The sequence below is a fragment of the Crinia signifera genome, chromosome 8 (genome assembly GCF_055691185.1).
Source record: "Crinia signifera chromosome 8, ASM5569118v1, whole genome shotgun sequence".
Classification (NCBI taxonomy): domain Eukaryota; kingdom Metazoa; phylum Chordata; class Amphibia; order Anura; family Myobatrachidae; genus Crinia; species Crinia signifera.
Genome location: NC_139224.1, coordinates 137,291,336 through 137,311,655, shown reverse-complemented (window position 1 = coordinate 137,311,655; position 20,320 = coordinate 137,291,336). Strand labels below are relative to the sequence as shown.

At 47.2% G+C, this 20,320-nt stretch overlaps 1 protein-coding gene and 2 long non-coding RNA genes across 3 annotated transcripts in view; 1 reads left to right on the top strand and 2 right to left on the bottom strand.

Moving 5' to 3' along the window:
* The window catches only part of LOC146026510 (uncharacterized), a 118,401-nt gene that overhangs the window by 72,944 nt on the left and 25,137 nt on the right, over nucleotides 1-20,320 (top strand). Inside the window, exons 4-6 of the mRNA XM_083157249.1 lie at nucleotides 12,642-12,722; nucleotides 18,671-18,742; nucleotides 19,103-19,165. Coding sequence (XP_083013375.1) covers nucleotides 12,668-12,722; nucleotides 18,671-18,742; nucleotides 19,103-19,165 — 190 coding nt within the window. The 5' untranslated portion in view covers nucleotides 12,642-12,667. The remainder of the gene's footprint in view (nucleotides 1-12,641; nucleotides 12,723-18,670; nucleotides 18,743-19,102; nucleotides 19,166-20,320) is intronic.
* Nucleotides 1,352-3,397, bottom strand: LOC146026508 (uncharacterized). The gene is made up of 3 exons (XR_014454473.1): nucleotides 3,351-3,397; nucleotides 2,914-3,027; nucleotides 1,352-1,422 (listed from the first exon to the last, which is right to left on the bottom strand). It is a non-coding gene; the product is annotated as an uncharacterized LOC146026508 (long non-coding RNA).
* On the bottom strand, nucleotides 7,907-8,578 carry LOC146027110 (uncharacterized). Its single transcript, XR_014454675.1, has 3 exons — nucleotides 8,439-8,578; nucleotides 8,166-8,225; nucleotides 7,907-7,983 (listed from the first exon to the last, which is right to left on the bottom strand). It is a non-coding gene; the product is annotated as an uncharacterized LOC146027110 (long non-coding RNA).

Genomic DNA, 20,320 nt, shown 5'->3' with positions numbered 1-20,320 from the left:
TCTATCCATGGGTGGATTTGGATGAGGGGTGGAGGCTGCCTCGTCCTCTTGTACCCTTAGCACTGTGGAAAAATGAGAAAATATGCTTTAAAAATAAAGTTTTTATTACTGTAGTATTATTATTATTACTTGTAATACACTAGTTACTGTATGGTTATTACTGTAAAGTACAGTAAGTGTGCGATATGACGTGCAGCATATGGCAGCAGCTCAAAAGGGAAGGAGGCTGCTGCCAGGGCAATAAGATGTAATCCCTGGCATCGAGCAATAAATCCCTGGCATCAAGCATGTAACATCTAGCAATGAGAATGCACTGTAGGTAAGCCGCAGTTGTGTGGCATAATAATGTACAGTACAGTACAGTATGTAATGGGCATTACGGTGTGTGGCATAATGTGTGTCAAAAAATGTGTAATGGGCAATACAGTACAGTACAGTATGTTGCCTAATGTGTAATGGCCATTATAGTGTATATCATTCTGTGTAATGGCCATTACTGTGTGTACCATTATGTGTGATGGGCAGCATGGTGTGTGGCATAATGTGTAATGGGCATCACGGTGTGAGGCTTAATGTTGAATGGGCATCACGGTCTGAGGCATAATGTGTAATGTCTGTGTGACATGTACTGTAATAGGCATTACGAAGTGTGAGGTGTACCATGTAATGGGCATCACAGTGAGGGCATCACAGTTTGCAGTGCAATGGGCATTACGGTGTGTGGCATAACGTGTAACGGTGTATTGTTGGCTGATTGTATCCTGTGTCTGTTTTTCTTCCCCTATCAGAGCTTGATTATTATACTCATTGTTAGACTATTGTATTACTTGTTATACCTGTTATTTCCTATTCCTGTAACCCCCTTTTGTCCATTAGGGACTTTAATACATCATTTACGGAGTTTCTATCTCCTTACTTCTACAGTATACTGTGGTCTCGTCTGTTATTCGCATATAGCGATAAGGTATACTGTATTACGGACACTGTCCTTAAAGGTGTATTCGCAGATTAGAGACAGAGTACTGCGAAGGGATCTATTATTAAGGTACAGTATTGGTTCTTTGGTGTATAATACACAATAAAGGTACGCTACGCTGCGCCACGATTTGTTCGCACGTACCTACTGTAGGTATAAAAGGTACGCTGGTTACGGACATACTGTAATACGTAACCTAGGCTTTTCACTTATTGTCCTTTGGTCATAATAAATCAACATTAACAATTGGTGGGGGGGCCTGTAGAATGCCCGCAGGGTACCAGCGTGGGCCAATGGCACGCCAAGAGAAGACACAATTACTGTACAGTAGGAGAGAAAGAAAAAAAAATACACAAACTCAATAAAGGAATGACAGGACTTACTCTCAGACGGAGCGGCTGAGGCGGTGGGGGCTGTTATGGTGCCCTGGTCTGCAATCGGAGTCACTGTGGGAAAATGTCAAAAATGAGAACAAGTGCTGTTTACTGTTAATAAACTTACCGTACTCTTAGTACTGTAAATAGGGCGGGGGTGGCTTTACAAAAATGACGTGCAGCATATGGCAGCAGCTCAAAAGGGAAGGAGGCTGCTGTGGCTCTGGCATGTGGGAATGCAGTTTAAAAAGGAAGAAGGATGCGGCTCCGGCAGGTATCTGATACGAAGAGTGCTTAATGCTTTCCGAAAGTGTGTGCAGTGTGCCCCCAAGCAATGAGCATGAAACTTCCACTGTCAATTAGCATTTAACCACCCCCTTCTCAGGTAGCATGGAACCCCTGGTAAAATGCATGTTACCCCTGGAAATGAGCAGTTCACCCCACCCCCCTGGCAATTAGCATTTCACACCCTCTGGCAACGAGCATGAGACACCTGGAATGGAGCATGTAGACCAGGGCAATAAGATGTACTGTAATCCCTGGCATCGAGCAATAAATCCCTGGCATCAAGCATGTAACATCTAGCAATGAGAATGCACTGTAGGTAAGCCGCAGTTGTGTGGCATAATACTGTACAGTACAGTATGTAATGGGCATTACGGTGTGTGGCATAATGTGTGTCAAATAATGTGTAATGGGCAATACAGTATGTGGCCTAATGTGTAATGGCCATTATAGTGTATAGCATTCAGTGTAATGGCCATTACTGTGTGTACCATTATGTGTGATGGGCATCATGGTGTGTGGCATAATGTGTAATGGGCATCACGGTGTGAGGCTTAATGTTGAATGGGCATCACGGTCTGAGGCATAATGTGTAATGTCTGTGTGACATGTAATAGGCATTACGAAGTGTGAGGTGTACCATGTAATGGGCATCACAGTGAGGGCATCACAGTTTGCAGTGCAATGGGCATTACGGTGTGTGGCATAACGTGTAATGGGCATTATGGCATGTGGTATACAGTACTACAGTATGTATTGGCTGTGTGACATGTAATCGGCATTACGGTGTAAATTTTTGACGTGCACCATTGGAACGCACATTTTCTATTATCCCTGTTTTACAAACATTGGTCAAGCCCTGGCATAATGTGTCATGGGCAGTATGGTGTGTAGCATTACTGTATGTAAAATGGTCATTACTGTGTGTAGCATTACAGTATGAGTGTTGGCCATTATGGTGTGTGGCATTATGTGTAATTGGCATTACTGTACTGTATGTTGGGTGGCATTATGTGGAATGGGCATTACTGTGTGTGGCATTATGTGGAATGGACATTACTGTGCATGGCATTACAGTACAGTATGTGGAATTGGCATTACTGTGTGTGTAATTACAGTATCTCTAATGGGCATTAAAGTGTGTGGCATTTTGTGTAATAATAGGCGGTGATGGACATGTCCAGTGATTGACATGCCCCTTGAATGGTGCACCCCCTAATAAAATGGGCTACGCACACCTACTATACTGTACAGTATGCGCAGCAATGCTTACAGTACCTTCTTCATGGCGGATGGAAGCACAGGGACTGTTATATTGGAAGGGGTAAAGAGGACGAGGAGGGGTGTCCAGCCACATCAAGGGCAGGGTGCCCTGGTCTGCAATCGGAGTCACTGTGGGAAAATGTCAAAAATGGATTGTCGACAGTCATAAGGTCGACATACTGCAAGGTCGACAGGTGTCTAGGTCGACATGGGATAAGATCGACAGGTCATCAGGTCGACACAAGCATTAGGTCGACATGGTCTAGGTCGACAGTCAAAAAGTTCACCATTGAGTTTTTCATTATTGTTGACTGAATGTCGACACAGTCAACATGGACAATAGAAAAGTGCATTGCCTCCCCTCAGCCTCGGCCAAAGGCACGCCAAGAAAATACACAAGTTGGAAAGGAAGAAAAAATACACAAACTCAATAAAGAAATGACAGGACTTACTTTCAGACGGAGCGGCTGAGGCTGTAACGGCCCGCAAGGGCAGGGTGTCCTCCTCGCCTTCAAGCGCAGGCACTGTGTGAAGATGAGAAAAATGAGAAAGTGTGCTGTTTAAATAAAGTTACTGTACTCATTACTGGGTTTACAAAAAGGCGTGGACTGGATTTTATAAAGTGCTGCGGCCGCTATAGTGTACTTTATAAAATCAACTCCGCTCCAAAGTGGATAGGACCGCTGCGCTTGGTATGGTCGACCGAAAGATTGTCGACAGTCATAAGGTCGACATACTGCAAGGTCGACAGGTGTCTAGGTCGACATGGGATAAGATCGACAGGTCATCAGGTCGACACAAGCATTAGGTCGACATGGTCTAGGTCGACAGTCAAAAAGTTCACCATTGAGTTTTTCATTATTGTTGACTGAATGTCGACACAGTCAACATGGACAATAGAAAAGTGCATTGCGTCCCCTCAGCCTCGGCCAAAGGCACGCCAAGAAAATACACAAGTTGGAAAGGAAGAAAAAATACACAAACTCAATAAAGAAATGACAGGACTTACTTTCAGACGGAGCGGCTGAGGCTGTAACGGCCCGCAAGGGCAGGGTGTCCTCCTCGCCTTCAAGCGCAGGCACTGTGTGAAGATGAGAAAAATGAGAAAGTGTGCTGTTTAAATAAAGTTACTGTACTCATTACTGGGTTTACAAAAAGGCGTGGACTGGATTTTATAAAGTGCTGCGGCCGCTATAGTGTACTTTATAAAATCAACTCCGCTCCAAAGTGGATAGGACCGCTGCGCTTGGTATGGTCGACCGAAAGATTGTCGACAGTCATAAGGTCGACATACTGCAAGGTCGACAGGTGTCTAGGTCGACATGGGATAAAATCGACAGGTCATCAGGTCGACACAAGCATTAGGTCGACATGGTCTAGGTCGACAGTCAAAAAGTTCACCATTGAGTTTTTCATTATTGTTGACTGAATGTCGACACAGTCAACATGGACAATAGAAAAGTGCATTGCGTCCCCTCAGCCTCGGCCAAAGGCACGCCAAGAAAATACACAAGTTGGAAAGGAAGAAAAAATACACAAACTCAATAAAGAAATGACAGGACTTACTTTCAGACGGAGCGGCTGAGGCTGTAACGGCCCGCAAGGGCAGGGTGTCCTCCTCGCCTTCAAGCGCAGGCACTGTGTGAAGATGAGAAAAATGAGAAAGTGTGCTGTTTAAATAAAGTTACTGTACTCATTACTGGGTTTACAAAAAGGCGTGGACTGGATTTTATAAAGTGCTGCGGCCGCTATAGTGTACTTTATAAAATCAACTCCGCTCCAAAGTGGATAGGACCGCTGCGCTTGGTATGGTCGACCGAAAGATTGTCGACAGTCATAAGGTCGACATACTGCAAGGTCGACAGGTGTCTAGGTCGACATGGGATAAGATCGACAGGTCATCAGGTCGACACAAGCATTAGGTCGACATGGTCTAGGTCGACAGTCAAAAAGTTCACCATTGAGTTTTTCATTATTGTTGACTGAATGTCGACACAGTCAACATGGACAATAGAAAAGTGCATTGCGTCCCCTCAGCCTCGGCCAAAGGCACGCCAAGAAAATACACAAGTTGGAAAGGAAGAAAAAATACACAAACTCAATAAAGAAATGACAGGACTTACTTTCAGACGGAGCGGCTGAGGCTGTAACGGCCCGCAAGGGCAGGGTGTCCTCCTCGCCTTCAAGCGCAGGCACTGTGTGAAGATGAGAAAAATGAGAAAGTGTGCTGTTTAAATAAAGTTACTGTACTCATTACTGGGTTTACAAAAAGGCGTGGACTGGATTTTATAAAGTGCTGCGGCCGCTATAGTGTACTTTATAAAATCAACTCCGCTCCAAAGTGGATAGGACCGCTGCGCTTGGTATGGTCGACCGAAAGATTGTCGACAGTCATAAGGTCGACATACTGCAAGGTCGACAGGTGTCTAGGTCGACATGGGATAAGATCGACAGGTCATCAGGTCGACACAAGCATTAGGTCGACATGGTCTAGGTCGACAGTCAAAAAGTTCACCATTGAGTTTTTCATTATTGTTGACTGAATGTCGACACAGTCAACATGGACAATAGAAAAGTGCATTGCCTCCCCTCAGCCTCGGCCAAAGGCACGCCAAGAAAATACACAAGTTGGAAAGGAAGAAAAAATACACAAACTCAATAAAGAAATGACAGGACTTACTTTCAGACGGAGCGGCTGAGGCTGTAACGGCCCGCAAGGGCAGGGTGTCCTCCTCGCCTTCAAGCGCAGGCACTGTGTGAAGATGAGAAAAATGAGAAAGTGTGCTGTTTAAATAAAGTTACTGTACTCATTACTGGGTTTACAAAAAGGCGTGGACTGGATTTTATAAAGTGCTGCGGCCGCTATAGTGTACTTTATAAAATCAACTCCGCTCCAAAGTGGATAGGACCGCTGCGCTTGGTATGGTCGACCGAAAGATTGTCGACAGTCATAAGGTCGACATACTGCAAGGTCGACAGGTGTCTAGGTCGACATGGGATAAGATCGACAGGTCATCAGGTCGACACAAGCATTAGGTCGACATGGTCTAGGTCGACAGTCAAAAAGTTCACCATTGAGTTTTTCATTATTGTTGACTGAATGTCGACACAGTCAACATGGACAATAGAAAAGTGCATTGCGTCCCCTCAGCCTCGGCCAAAGGCACGCCAAGAAAATACACAAGTTGGAAAGGAAGAAAAAATACACAAACTCAATAAAGAAATGACAGGACTTACTTTCAGACGGAGCGGCTGAGGCTGTAACGGCCCGCAAGGGCAGGGTGTCCTCCTCGCCTTCAAGCGCAGGCACTGTGTGAAGATGAGAAAAATGAGAAAGTGTGCTGTTTAAATAAAGTTACTGCACTCATTACTGGGTTTACAAAAAGGCGTGGACTGGATTTTATAAAGTGCTGCGGCCGCTATAGTGTACTTTATAAAATCAACTCCGCTCCAAAGTGGATAGGACCGCTGCGCTTGGTATGGTCGACCGAAAGATTGTCGACAGTCATAAGGTCGACATACTGCAAGGTCGACAGGTGTCTAGGTCGACATGGGATAAGATCGACAGGTCATCAGGTCGACACAAGCATTAGGTCGACATGGTCTAGGTCGACAGTCAAAAAGGTCAACATGGGGTTTTTCCACTGTTTTTTTTTACCCGAATGTCGACATACAGTACTGTAGTTTTAAGTGTCCATGCACTCGGCACACTATTTTATTCTCCCACAATGCCCCAGTGCAGTGATGGCTAACCTTAACACTCCAGCTGTTGTTGAACTACACATCCCAGCATGCCCTGCATCAGTTTTAGCATGGCCAAATAGTAAAACTGTAGCAGGGCATGCTGGGATGTGTAGTTCAATAACAGCTGGAGTGTCAAGGTTAGCCATCACTGCCCTAGTGGATATTAGGGCATGAAATACCGCCTGTCGGCTCTTTAAACAGTGAAAAATCCTATGCCGACCTAATGACTTGTTGACCTTGTCCCATGTGGACCTTGCAGTATGTCGACCTAGTGGTGAGGCCCTAATGACTGTCGACCATCTTTAGGTCGACCAACTGAATGCTGCTGCAGGGGCAGAGGACTGGGGGGGGCACATGGGTGATGCTGCACTTTTATACCGCTACAGTATGTGCGCTTCATCACTGAATACTGTATAACTTTTTGACAAAATATTTTGCTAAATAAACCAACCAACATTTTTCAATGCTAACATTTCATGTCTTTTAATTTTTATTTACTGTAAATCATCGAGGGAAGGTTGGCTTCAGTTTCTCACAAATACAGTATCCTACAGTATAAACGACAATACATTAGTGGGGGTTGGTACCAGATAGAAATGCTAATGAGTTAGTGTACTTGGAGTGGGGAGGCTAATAGTGTGATTTTTCCTTTCACAGATACAAGATTCAAATGTAAATGTCCTTTTTAGACAATGCAGTCTTTAGACAATGCAGGTTTATAGCGACCCTTAATCAAATTACTGTATCTGTCTGCACTTAACACTACAGAAAGGAGGTTGAACTGGCATCTCTAGTACAATGCAGCTTTGAAAAGGGGAATCCAGTCATCACATTTGAAGAAAACTTTCAGATTTTCCCAAATACAGTACAGTACAGGTTGAGTATCCCCTATCCGAAATGCTCAGGACCGCGAGCATTTTGGATAGGGGAATTTTCCGGTTTTTGGAATATTTTTTTTGCAGCCATACAGTACTTACCTGTCCCCTGATGGTCCCCGGGCGTCCCTCGGCGTCCGCGCAGTCCGCGGGCGTCCACAGCAGGCCTCCGACATCTTCTCCTGGTCTCCAGCGGTCCCAGGAATGCATTGCGCGAGTGTGCGCGCGCAATGCATTCCTGGGACCGCTGGAGACCCTGGAGAAGATGCCGGAAGCCTGCTGTGGACGCCCGGGGACTTGGTAAGTATGAAAAGAGGGTTAGGGGTTAAAAAATAGAAAAAAAATTCAAATGATCCCAAAAACCACGGTAAGAAATGGCAGGACTTACTCTCAAACTGGGCAGCGGCTGCGCCTGTTGAGCCGGATGGGGCGGCTGTAGCGGCCTGCAAACTTTCAAGCGGAGGCACTGTGGGAAAATTAGAAAAATTAGAAAATGTGCTGTTTTCATAAAGTTACTCTACTCTTATTACTGTAAATGGGGAAGGGGTGGGTTTACAAAAAGGCGTGGACTGGATTTTATAAAGTGCTGCGGATGCCATACTGTACGTTATAAAATCCACTCCCCACCAAAGTGGATAGGACACATACCGCTTGCCACGCTTCCACTTGATGACAAAAGTGCCCTTTCCCTCCTCCTCCTCTGACGTCCTGTGTAAAAATAACATTTACAGTATACTGTAGTGTCCTTTCAAACATTAGTACAGTAAAGTACAAGTACTGTATTTTATTATCCCACCACGCTCTAGTGCACTTGTGTCAAACACAAGGCCCATGGGCCAAATCTGGCCCGCAAGACCTCGACATGTGGCCCACGCAGCCTTCACTTACAGTATTACAGCATTCCCGCCAGACAGTTTGTACCGTCATGTGATCAGGGACATCATCCATCAGACTTTGGCCTGGGTAATTTGTACCCCCTACCCCTTTCTCTCGGCACCCCTGATAATACCACACAGTAATGCCCCTTACACATGACACATGTTATTAATGTCCTTATAACCATAATGCCCCTTACACATTATAATAGATATATATACAGTATATACAGTACACTGTATACAGTATATATATACAGTATATATATATATATATATATATATATATATATTATCTATAAATATAATATATATATTATATATATATAGATATATAGATATATATATTTAACTATATACTGTATATACATAAATATATCTATAATATAAATACACTTGTGGGCAATCTCACATTGATGGCAGTGGTCTCATTTTATAAAAGTTTTAACAACTGCTTTTTTTTTTAACATACTGTATGAGGAGGCAGCGGCTGGGGACCCTGGAAGCTGCTGCGGGGGTGCGGGGGCATCCAGGCAGACATGTCAGGTGGGCGTGTGGCCGGAAGGACCTGCGGGCGGAGGGGTGCCCAGCAGCCTGATGAAATTGTGGCCATTCGGAGGGGTACTGTAGCCGGAATTTAGGTGCATGTTGGGGGAGGGAGCAGGGGGAGGCGGCGGGGCGGCATGCGGGCTGAAAGTGGCTAATCTTTCAGCCCGTGCTGCGTACACACATAATCCGATAGACCGGCGGGTACTTGTGTAGTTTCACGGCGCCACTAAATCGCATGCGATATCACATGCGATTTAATACCTGTTCATATCCCCACTATCCGCTGTGGCGTGGAGTTGATTTTATATAGTGTGGCGAGCGCAGCGAGACACCGAGCCCGAAACGTGGCGAGCGCCGCAAGGGGACACGGAATGCGATATCAGTAATGTACCATAATCCGTGTCCGCTCGCCACGCTTCGGGTTCAGTGGCTCGCTGCGCTCGCCACACTGTATAATTACGACTCCACGCCGTAGTGGATAGTCGGGAAATAAAGAGGTATTAAATTGCGTTTGATATCGCATGCAAAATCGCATTTCTCCGAATATACTCCGCCCAGCGATCAATTCTGAATCAGGACCCAAAAACTGAAATGCACAGAATAATATGGCCCCTTCTCCCACCCTTGGAAATCAAACCCAGCCCATTATGTACAGTAAATAGCCTTTTACATGAAAGATTTTCAGCAAAGTCTTTCACCTCCTGAACATCTCTTGCTCTTTTGGGAAAATAGATCAGTGTGTACGCACTACTTTGGTGACAGATATATCTATCAAAGATTTTGGCAAAGTCTTTTGAAATGAAAATCTTCAAGTGTGTATGGGCCTTAACAGGAGTAGTGTACAGTACTTACTGGCGACGGAACGGCGCAGGGCCTCCAGCTTCGCAGGCTGCCTTGTGACTAGGTCACTCCATTTTCTTTGGAGTGACCTAATCCTGCGCAGCCGGCAGTACTTGCGCATTATTATCCTGCGCGCATCCTTATAAGCATTGCGCTTCTCCCGGTTACTGCTCAGAGGCTTGTCCCGGCAGCTAACCAAAATGATCAGCTCTGCGTAGCTGTAACGCTGTCTCAGTCTCTGAGCAGAATCCATTTTGGAAGTGAACACTCCCCAGCGCATGACACAAAACGCAGGACACATGGTAGTCAGTAGGCTAAAGTAATCAATCCAGTACTGTACAGTACTATACAGTGAATGAGTTTCTTAACTTTAATAAAATTGTGTCTTCATACCGTACAGTACAGTATATGGGAGGCCTCATACTGTATTAATTTAATTTAATAAACTGTGCGTTGCAGCTGCTACAGTATTATTCCTGCGATTAATACTGTACAGTATGTACAGTTTATGCGGCGCAAGTTTCTTCTGCGAATTTTTCCATATTTAGTGGAGGGTTTCCGTAATCTGTGAAGGCTGTAAGGCGTTTAAGTTTATGCGGCGCAGGTTTGTTATGCGAATTTTTCCGTGTTAAGTGGAATTTGTACTGCGAATTTTTCCGTTTTTAGTGGAGGGCTTCCGTTTTTTGTTTGACATGTGACCTGTGTCGACATGTGACATGCGTGGAAGGCGGCCACCATTACAGTATACTGTAGACAACATGGCGCACAGAAACAGAAACTTCTGTGATGCGGAGCTCCTGATTTTGCTGCGGCATGTGGACAAATCCTTGGCCAGTAATGCAGAGAAGAACAGCGCATACAGGAGCGCAAAGGAGGAGATTTTGGAAGTCCTGCACAGGGATAGGAGTATCCTCTCGCTGCAGAAGAGGTGGAGTGACCTGCTTCGGAGGCAGCCAGATAAACTGGCCAAATTGAGGGCCAAGCTGAGCAGAGGTACTGTACAGTACATGACATTAACAAAATTAAAGTACATTAGTACTGTAGTACAGTATTTACTGTTATTATAGCGGGTATGGATAATTGGATAGACACAAACGCAAGGGGACGCGGACACCTGTGAAGCCCGCGTGGGTAAGCGTTTATCTGTACAGGTACATATCCGTGTCCCCTCGCGGTGCTTGCTGGGCTCGGTGGCTCGCTGCGCTCGCCACACTTTCTGTTCTAAACTCCACGGCGACGTGGATAGTGGGGTTATGAAAAGGTCGTTGGACACGTAACGCCGCCCCTCGTGGGCTCGCTGCGCTCGCCACGCTTCGGGTCGGCGTTGGTAGTGGGGGTGGTTTACTATGAAAAAAGGTAATCGGGACATCGGTCAGAATGAACTTAGGTCTACAGTCATTAGGTCGACTGTCAGGAAGGTCGACATGGGCCAAGGTGGACATGTGATTAGATTGACACAAGCATTACAGTATGTCAACATTCAAAAGGTCGACATAGTATATTCCAGTGTTTTTGGAATCCGCCATGTGCTGACAGGCGAAACTGTATTTCATGCCCTATCATCCACTAGGGCAGGGGTGTCAAACTCAAATTAATCCGGGGCCGCATCAGCAGTTTGGTCACCCTCAAAGGGCCGGTTCTACATCTTCCCCAATATTTGCAGATAATAATTACCCCGAAACACAATTTTTAAGGACATACTGTATCAGCAAATAATGTACTGTATTAGGTAATGCAGCACACAGTACAGTACTGTATATACAGGTACTGTATATACTGTATTTTTAAAAAAATACTACAGTATACAGGTACTGTACAGTACAGTATACTGTATTTGGCTGTACAGTATACAGTATTTGGCGCATGTAGGACACTGTCGCAAGTACTGTACAGTACAGTACAGGTATGTCGCAGCGTCAGGAGATGGCGATGCGGAGATGTCGGAGCCAAGCTGCGATTGCACGTCCCATGGCTCGTCCCATGGCTCATTGTATTAGGGTTAGTATTGGTGCAAGCCCTCCAGCTCCCCGTGCCACCGTCGTAGCGGCGTAGCGCTCTCACGCGTGGCCAGACTTACTGTATACAGTACAGTATGTACAGTAGCTGTGATGACGTCCCTGATCACATGACGGTACAAACATTGGGCCTTATTCTGATCGGTGCGGCCCGATGAGAATATGCGGCCACGACCGTGCAGGCGAATCCCCGCCTTCCATACGGATCGCCACCTCCGTCCGTACGCGGATATGTGGCGATCCGCATGAAAGTGGACGGGGATACGCCTCCTCCGTCTTGGGAGCAGCCCCTGCATTCGATGGTCGCCGAACATCGAATGCAGGGCCGCACGCTCCACCAGGTCCCGCCACCCAAGACCACACGGACACTTGTCCGTGTGAAATCATGTATGGGGGCGGGCAGCTGACATCCGGCGATGTCAGATGCCCGCCCCCTACACACGCGTCACGGCTTCATTACCATGCATACGCCCCGCATTTGCATGGGAACGCCCATGAAACGCGGGGCGTATGCATAGGGTAATGAGGCTAAGTAGCCCCTCACGCCCCTCTACGCCCCCTGTGCGGCGTGTAAAGAATACGTGCGGCGAAATCGCCTGCACATGCGCAGAGTGACCATCGGCGGGATGACCGCATGCGGAGAAATCTGCACCGATCAGAATAAGGCCCATTGTCTGGCGGGAATGCTGTAATAGTAGGTGTGTTGACCAAATGAAATGTCGACCTTGACCAAAGTCGACCTAAACCCATGTCGACCTTGCTTTCTGTCGACCTAGTGGTGTTGACCCAATGCACTAATGTTTGAAAGGACACTACAGTATACTGTAAATGTTATTTTTACACAGGACTTCAGAGGAGGAGGAGGAGGGAAATGCAGGCCGATACAGCCCCCACCGCCTCAACAAGCGGCGCCGCTCCATCTGAGAGTAAGTCCTGTCATTTCTTTATTGAGTTTGTGTATTTTTTCTTCAGGGGGGTGGGGGTGGAGCGTTGCGCCAAGGCCTCTGATGCACAAAAGGAGGCAATTGCCACTGGCAGTACTAGTGTACATCCGGTACTGCACTGGCAAATGCCTCTGTCACGGACCCACCGGTCGCCTGCTCCGATACGTCAATCTGAGCAGCGCCGGCCGTGACTGGGGTTCACTCAGGACACTCGGGTCCTTTCCTTGAGGTACACTGCCACCAGCCAAAACCTGATTTTAGCGCCTGAAACTGCGCAAGGGGCGGCTTGGCTCGCCCCTGACCACACAATACAAGATAACAATGGTAACGCTTTCCAGCCTTTCTCTTCTGAGGCTAATGAGTCTTAAGAACACAGAACCAGAACTGGGAATATGTATTATTTATTCCTAGAAATACTACAGAGCTTTAGAAAATAGTTACAAGATTTTACAATGTTTTTAAAAGTACACACAAGTTTTAAATGCAATTTCAAAAATAAAAAGGGAAAAAAGACAGAACCGTATCCTACAATCCTGAAGTGGGGGGGTCCTCCACAAGAAATCTCTCGTCGCCTACAGCCTGCTTGCTCGACCCCCAGGTAGTGACACTGACTATCCCAAGGTACAGAGGTTTTATCTGCAGCCTCCCTCATCCCTCCCACCCTTGGGATTTTTAACCATTCCCTTGCTGAGCCTAGTGAAGGTCCCTAGATCTTTCCCATAAAGAATTTGTCCCTGCTTTGAAGTAGATCTTATACATTCCTCAAGTGATAAGAGGTCATTTAGTGCAGGGCCAGAGCCACTTTGGCCGGTTGGCTGGACACTATTGCTCTCCCCCCCAATCTGGTTTATGAGGGGTCTCAGATCTTATCTTACATCCTAACTCCAGAGGAGTCCACAGATGGCTACACTCCCTGGGTCACCAATAGTCCACACACATAATACATGACATGTTCTGATCTCCCACATAATAATCACAGGCGGCATGATTTTACCAAACATATCAGACATACATTGATTGCACAGATAATCATAACAGGAGGCATACGTTAATTTGATCGATCACCTGATCTGATCGTTACACCTCCCCCTTTTAAAATGGCGCACAGAGGCGGTGACCCACGTCACCGTCTCATCAGTGCGCTATTAACTACATCACCTGGACAGGTAGCAGTGGTCTCTGTGCTGAGACAGACTGCCATTGATTCTGCGGGATCTGTACTAACACTTCACTATACTTGACGTCTGTCATGGCACCACCTGACGCCATAGCCGTGGCTAGGGTGGGCAATGGGCATAGTCCCTGTCCCTCTCGCAGGAGATGGCAAACTAAAAGCACACAGGTGTCCTCGAACCCATAGTCTGTGAGCACACTGATATAGTGGGAGCTGTGCCCATCCCGGCTGGTATTGACACAGCCCACCACAGCTGTGCGTCGGACTCCTGGACACGGATTCTCCCCTGCAGCTGGCAGTTTGGCCTTACTCACTGAGATCAGTACCAGACCATTCCGCCACACCCCAAATGGCCATCCCCCTGGGACTCGTAACTCGGCACGTTTAACTATACCACAGGTGTGGGGCATTCTCCCAGCACTATATACAGACTGAAAAATGTCTTCCCAGCACCTCTCCTGAGCTGACTGACCCCCCCTCCCCTTCACTGGGGGGAAGGTCCACTCACTCAACACCACACACCTCATCCTTTTGTGAGGAGACTCGCCCTCTGTGTCTGTGTGTGTGAATTGTGAAGGGGGGCACGTGTCTGCAAGGGGGAATACCAGCAGGTCCTTGTCCCCTGTCTTGGGAACATCCCAGCTCAGCTTTCCTGAGGTTAATGGAGCTGAGTTTACCTGTGCTTCTCGGGCCCTCCCACCCTTCTGGTTGCACACAGCAGCTTCCCTACTAGCCACTGGCTCTATCCCTGAAACAACCCTCTCACTGTACCCAGGGGTATCTTTCCCACTTCCCAGGTATGGGGCAGCCTGTGCAGGGTTGATTCTCAGTTCTGCGTGGAAAGCCAAGCTTTCCATGGCAGTCCAGGACACCTTCCTGAGCCTGACCTTCCCTCCCAGACCCGCAGGTTCTGTGGCTGGGGTGGTGCCACTGAGGTTCTCAGGAGAGGCATCCGTTATCCAGTGATGCTGGAAAAATGCACTCTCTGGAGGGTTCTCAGTATCTGGAGGGAACCCCTGCTGTGTTCCTGTATCTGTGTTTGTGTGGCTACAGTAAGGAGGGGGGTTTGGGGGGAAAGCTGCAGTAAGGGACACTCTCTCCCTATCAGACATGCCTACAGTGCACACAGGACCCACCAGGTCACTTATTATACCTGGTACCACATTTCCCACATTAGAGCAAGACATCACATTATCAACAGTAACATCAATATCATAACCTGGGGAGACATCCTGCAATACCTGCAAATTAGCCTGTGCATCTTCCACAACACATGGGGCCCATCCTGCTGGCTTACAATTGCACCATGGCAACCCCGCTATATCTGGATCCCATTGTCTCTGAGCAGGAATGACGTTATCTGAGCATGTTGTCACCAGTAGCTTATTGGCAGGTACATGCGCTGCCTGCAACCAACTCAGATCTGTCCCATTTGTGCAGTTAGCGTCCCCGGGCACCATGTCACAACCAGACATCACTGGAAGAACAGGGTTAACTTCTAGCACAGCAACCTTAATGACATCACCAGCAGCACTCCTACCACTGATGAGTGAGGGTGTCTCATTCCCAACCAGATTAGGGCATTCGTTTAACCCCACAAACTGGCAAGGATTACCCACTATACCTGTCTCTAACTCATCCTCCACCTCTACCGAAGGTACGGCACTATCACAGATCATCCCAGGGGCTTCACACAAAATAACAACATTGCAATGTTCAGCATGGTTGCATACTACCTGAGATGCATCATATGGTTCAGAAGGGTTAGTGACAGATATGTGTGGAGTTAATAAAAGTCCCACATCAGTAGTCCCACACATACTTGTGTGCATACAGTCAGAAAGTCCCATTCCTATTTCCGACATAGTCTCTCCCCTGCATACTTTCACTATGCAGCCAGCCGCTTCCGGCAACAAATCTGGAGCAACGGGAGGGAACATGCTGCTCACATCTTCCAGCAGTTTAAACTGGGCCTTGTGATGTGAGGTCTCTGGAACAGGTTCCACACCGATTGTAGCAGGCCCGGGTACCATGTCCATGAGGGAAACCCCGGTAGGCTGTGTCGTTGGTTCCATGGCTGGTGATAGAAGCTGTTCCAGGCGATTCCTTTCAGCCTCTGCCCAGCGGCACTGCTCTTTCCACCATGGAGTATCGAGCTTTTTACAATCATAAGCATATTGCTGCGCTATTTCAAAACAGTCCGTCAGGTCTCTCAGCAGTAACCAAGGAGTCGCATCGGGACCCCAGGTTAGGAACTCACCGCGATACATGCCGAAAACATTGCGCTCATCATTTCGTGCACGGGTGAGCCGCTTGATCATCTCCCAGCGGGAATTGTTGGGGCAGGAGATACCTTGCAGCTGACATTCTGTAGTGAGTTCTTCTGGGCTCATAAGCCTAAACGGATAATCATCACCATATGGGTCAGAATACTCACTGGGCTCTTCTGGTGCTGTAGGGGATTGGTACTCTGCAGTCTCCCTGACTGCCACACATCCTACAGTCTCCCTGGTACTAGCAGAGATGTCACCTCTCTGAGCATCGGCTGTAGTGTCCAGGGCCAGCTCATTACTCACAACCAAGCTGACACTCGCTTGGCTTCCTCTGTCTGCTTCCAAGACAGGGAACTGTGCATGACGCGGTCCGGTGAAATTCGCGTCAGCGGTCATTTGGGACCTCTGTCCCTTGTTAGGCTCCCCATGATTGATAACAGAGTCCACATCATGATCCAACACATTATTTACTTCCGCAGACAGTAAAAGTTCAGTACGAAGCCCATCTCCTGCTAACTCAGTAGCCACGGCAGATAAAGTCTCACGTAAAGGTTCGCCATCCTGATGCCCTGTATCATCTTCCACTGGTTCACCAACAGCGATCAGCCCCCTGAGCCTCACCAGTTCCAACTGGTACTCACGCTGGGCCTGACGCTCTGCAGCCTCAGCCTCTCGTACGGCTTTGCGCTTCTCAGCCTCTCGTATGGCTTTGCACTCAGCAGCCTCTCTGTCGACAATGGCTTTGCGCTCCGCAGCCTCTCTGTCGACAATGCCTTGGCAGAACTGCACCACCTGCAAAGCGAATACGGGGTTCACATTCTTAATTTGCCTGATAACAGCTAGAAGGTCGCTCGGCAGTGTAGACTTGCTGGGTCCAGCAGAACGGTTTAACCCTGGCGCGGCATCGTTTGTACTGTCCAGTGCTGACTGAGCCCCTGGGGTAGGATTGTCCATGGACTGGTTTCCTCCAGCAGCTAGAGTCCGATCGGCATCCACTAGTGCCTGAATCATACGTTTTCTACTCTGGCCAGACCAAGGGATATTCCTCTGCACACACACGACCGCCAGGTCATCTCTCCTCATCTGCTGGTAATCAGCCATCCGGAGTCTCACACTTGTCAAATAAAATGATAGGAAAGAAAAACAAGAGAAGGAAGGGGAACAGAAATTGCACTCACTGTGTGACTTTTAAAACTATAGTAAAGCTCTGAGTTCTGATTCTGGTGATGTGGGTATTTCTCACAAAATTCTACCCACACTCACTTAAGTTCTTAAAGAGAAAAATGAATTCTCCATCCCACCGCTGCCACCAAATGTCACGGACCCACCGGTCGCCTGCTCCGATACGTCAATCTGAGCAGCGCCGGCCGTGACTGGGGTTCACTCAGGACACTCGGGTCCTTTCCTTGAGGTACACTGCCACCAGCCAAAACCTGATTTTAGCGCCTGAAACTGCGCAAGGGGCGGCTTGGCTCGCCCCTGACCACACAATACAAGATAACAATGGTAACGCTTTCCAGCCTTTCTCTTCTGAGGCTAATGAGTCTTAAGAACACAGAACCAGAACTGGGAATATGTATTATTTATTCCTAGAAATACTACAGAGCTTTAGAAAATAGTTACAAGATTTTACAATGTTTTTAAAAGTACACACAAGTTTTAAATGCAATTTCAAAAATAAAAAGGGAAAAAAGACAGAACCGTATCCTACAATCCTGAAGTGGGGGGGTCCTCCACAAGAAATCTCTCGTCGCCTACAGCCTGCTTGCTCGACCCCCAGGTAGTGACACTGACTATCCCAAGGTACAGAGGTTTTATCTGCAGCCTCCCTCATCCCTCCCACCCTTGGGATTTTTAACCATTCCCTTGCTGAGCCTAGTGAAGGTCCCTAGATCTTTCCCATAAAGAATTTGTCCCTGCTTTGAAGTAGATCTTATACATTCCTCAAGTGATAAGAGGTCATTTAGTGCAGGGCCAGAGCCACTTTGGCCGGTTGGCTGGACACTATTGCTCTCCCCCCCAATCTGGTTTATGAGGGGTCTCAGATCTTATCTTACATCCTAACTCCAGAGGAGTCCACAGATGGCTACACTCCCTGGGTCACCAATAGTCCACACACATAATACATGACATGTTCTGATCTCCCACATAATAATCACAGGCGGCATGATTTTACCAAACATATCAGACATACATTGATTGCACAGATAATCATAACAGGAGGCATACGTTAATTTGATCGATCACCTGATCTGATCGTTACAGCCTCCTTTTGAAACAACCACTATCCAGGGCAGCCGTAAGCAGGGAATGCGCAGCGGTATGTGTCCTATCCACTTTGGAGCAGAGTGGATTTTCTAAAGTACAGTATGGCGGGCGCAGCACTTTATAAAATCCAGTCCACGCCTTTTTGTAAACCCAGTAATGAGTACAGTAACTTTATTTAAACAGCACACTTTCTCATTTTTCTCATCTTCACACAGTGCCTCCGCTTGAAGGCGAGGAGGACACCCTGCCCTTGCGGGCCGTTACAGCCTCAGCCGCTCCGTCTGAAAGTAAGTCCTGTCATTTCTTTATTGAGTTTGTGTATTTTTTCTTCCTTTCCAACTTGTGTATTTTCTTGGCGTGCCTTTGGCCGAGGCTGAGGGGACGCAATGCACTTTTCTATTGTCCATGTTGACTGTGTCGACATTCAGTCAACAATAATGAAAAACTCAATGGTGAACTTTTTGACTGTCGACCTAGACCATGTCGACCTAATGCTTGTGTCGACCTGATGACCTGTCGATCTTATCCCATGTCGACCTAGACACCTGTCGACCTTGCAGTATGTCGACCTTATGACTGTCGACAATCTTTCGGTCGACCATACTGTACAATCCATCCTTGTTCTCATTTTTGACATTTTCCCACAGTGACTCCGATTGCAGACCAGGGCACCCTTCCAGCCCCCACCGCCTCAGCCGCTCCATCTGAGAGTAAGTCCTGTCATTTCTTTATTGAGTTTGTGTTTTTTTTTTTCTTTCTCTCCTACTGTACAGTAATTGTGTCTTCTCTTGGCGTGCCATTGGCCCACGCTGGTAGCGTGGGCCAATGGCAGCCTAGCGCAGCCCTGCGTAGTCAGTGTTGTGTCCATGTCAGGGGGGTGGGGGTGGAGCGTTGCGCCAATGCCTCTGATGCACAAAAGGAGGCAATTGCCACTGGCAGTACTACATTTTGGTTGGTAAGCTGCTCAATCAGAGGTGTGTCATTCAGGTGCCAAAAGGGAGGGGTAATTCTGTCTAGGAAAAAAAACATTTTGTATCCCAATTGCACACTGAATGAGAAAATAACTACATATTAATCAGATAATACAGAGATGTTGGTTGCATATATCTGCAGATATAGGGCTAAGCCCCCAGGCCGTGCGTCAAGGCCTCTCTGTCACTGGGGGTCCCTAATACTGGGTATGGGTCTGGGGTGTGGGCCCCCAATATGCCGACACAGGCTGAGTACTCCAGGGCAGCACACAAATGAAAATTAGTAAGGGTTAATAAGAAGCACATAAGTGCTATGTAGGGAAGTGAAGGTGGGATTAAAATACAAAATATATACAATGTGATAGGAAAAATAAGAGTTAATAAAGTGTTAGGGTGTGCTGACCTGGAGCAGACCAGCCCTACCAACACAGGGGGAACCACACTCCCAAACCCATCCCATAAGCAATAACATATATGTCTGGGCTTAATAGCCCAGTGTAAGGCCACATGATAATGGCTTATAACGTCTGAGAGCCAGCTTACCTGGAGATACCCCTGGCTTCTCCAATGGCACTCAGGTGTCAGCAATCCCTCCTAATGCTGACCCATCTATGCCTCTCAACTGCACAACATTTTGGTTGGTAAGCTGCTCAATCAGAGGTGTGTCATTCAGGTGCCAAAAGGGAGGGGTAATTCTGTCTAGGAAAAAAAACATTTTGTATCCCAATTGCACACTGAATGAGAAAATAACTACATATTAATCAGATAATACAGAGATGTTGGTTGCATATATCTGCAGATATAGGGCTAAGCCCCCAGGCCGTGCGTCAAGGCCTCTCTGTCACTGGGGGTCCCTAATACTGGGTATGGGTCTGGGGTGTGGGCCCCCAATAT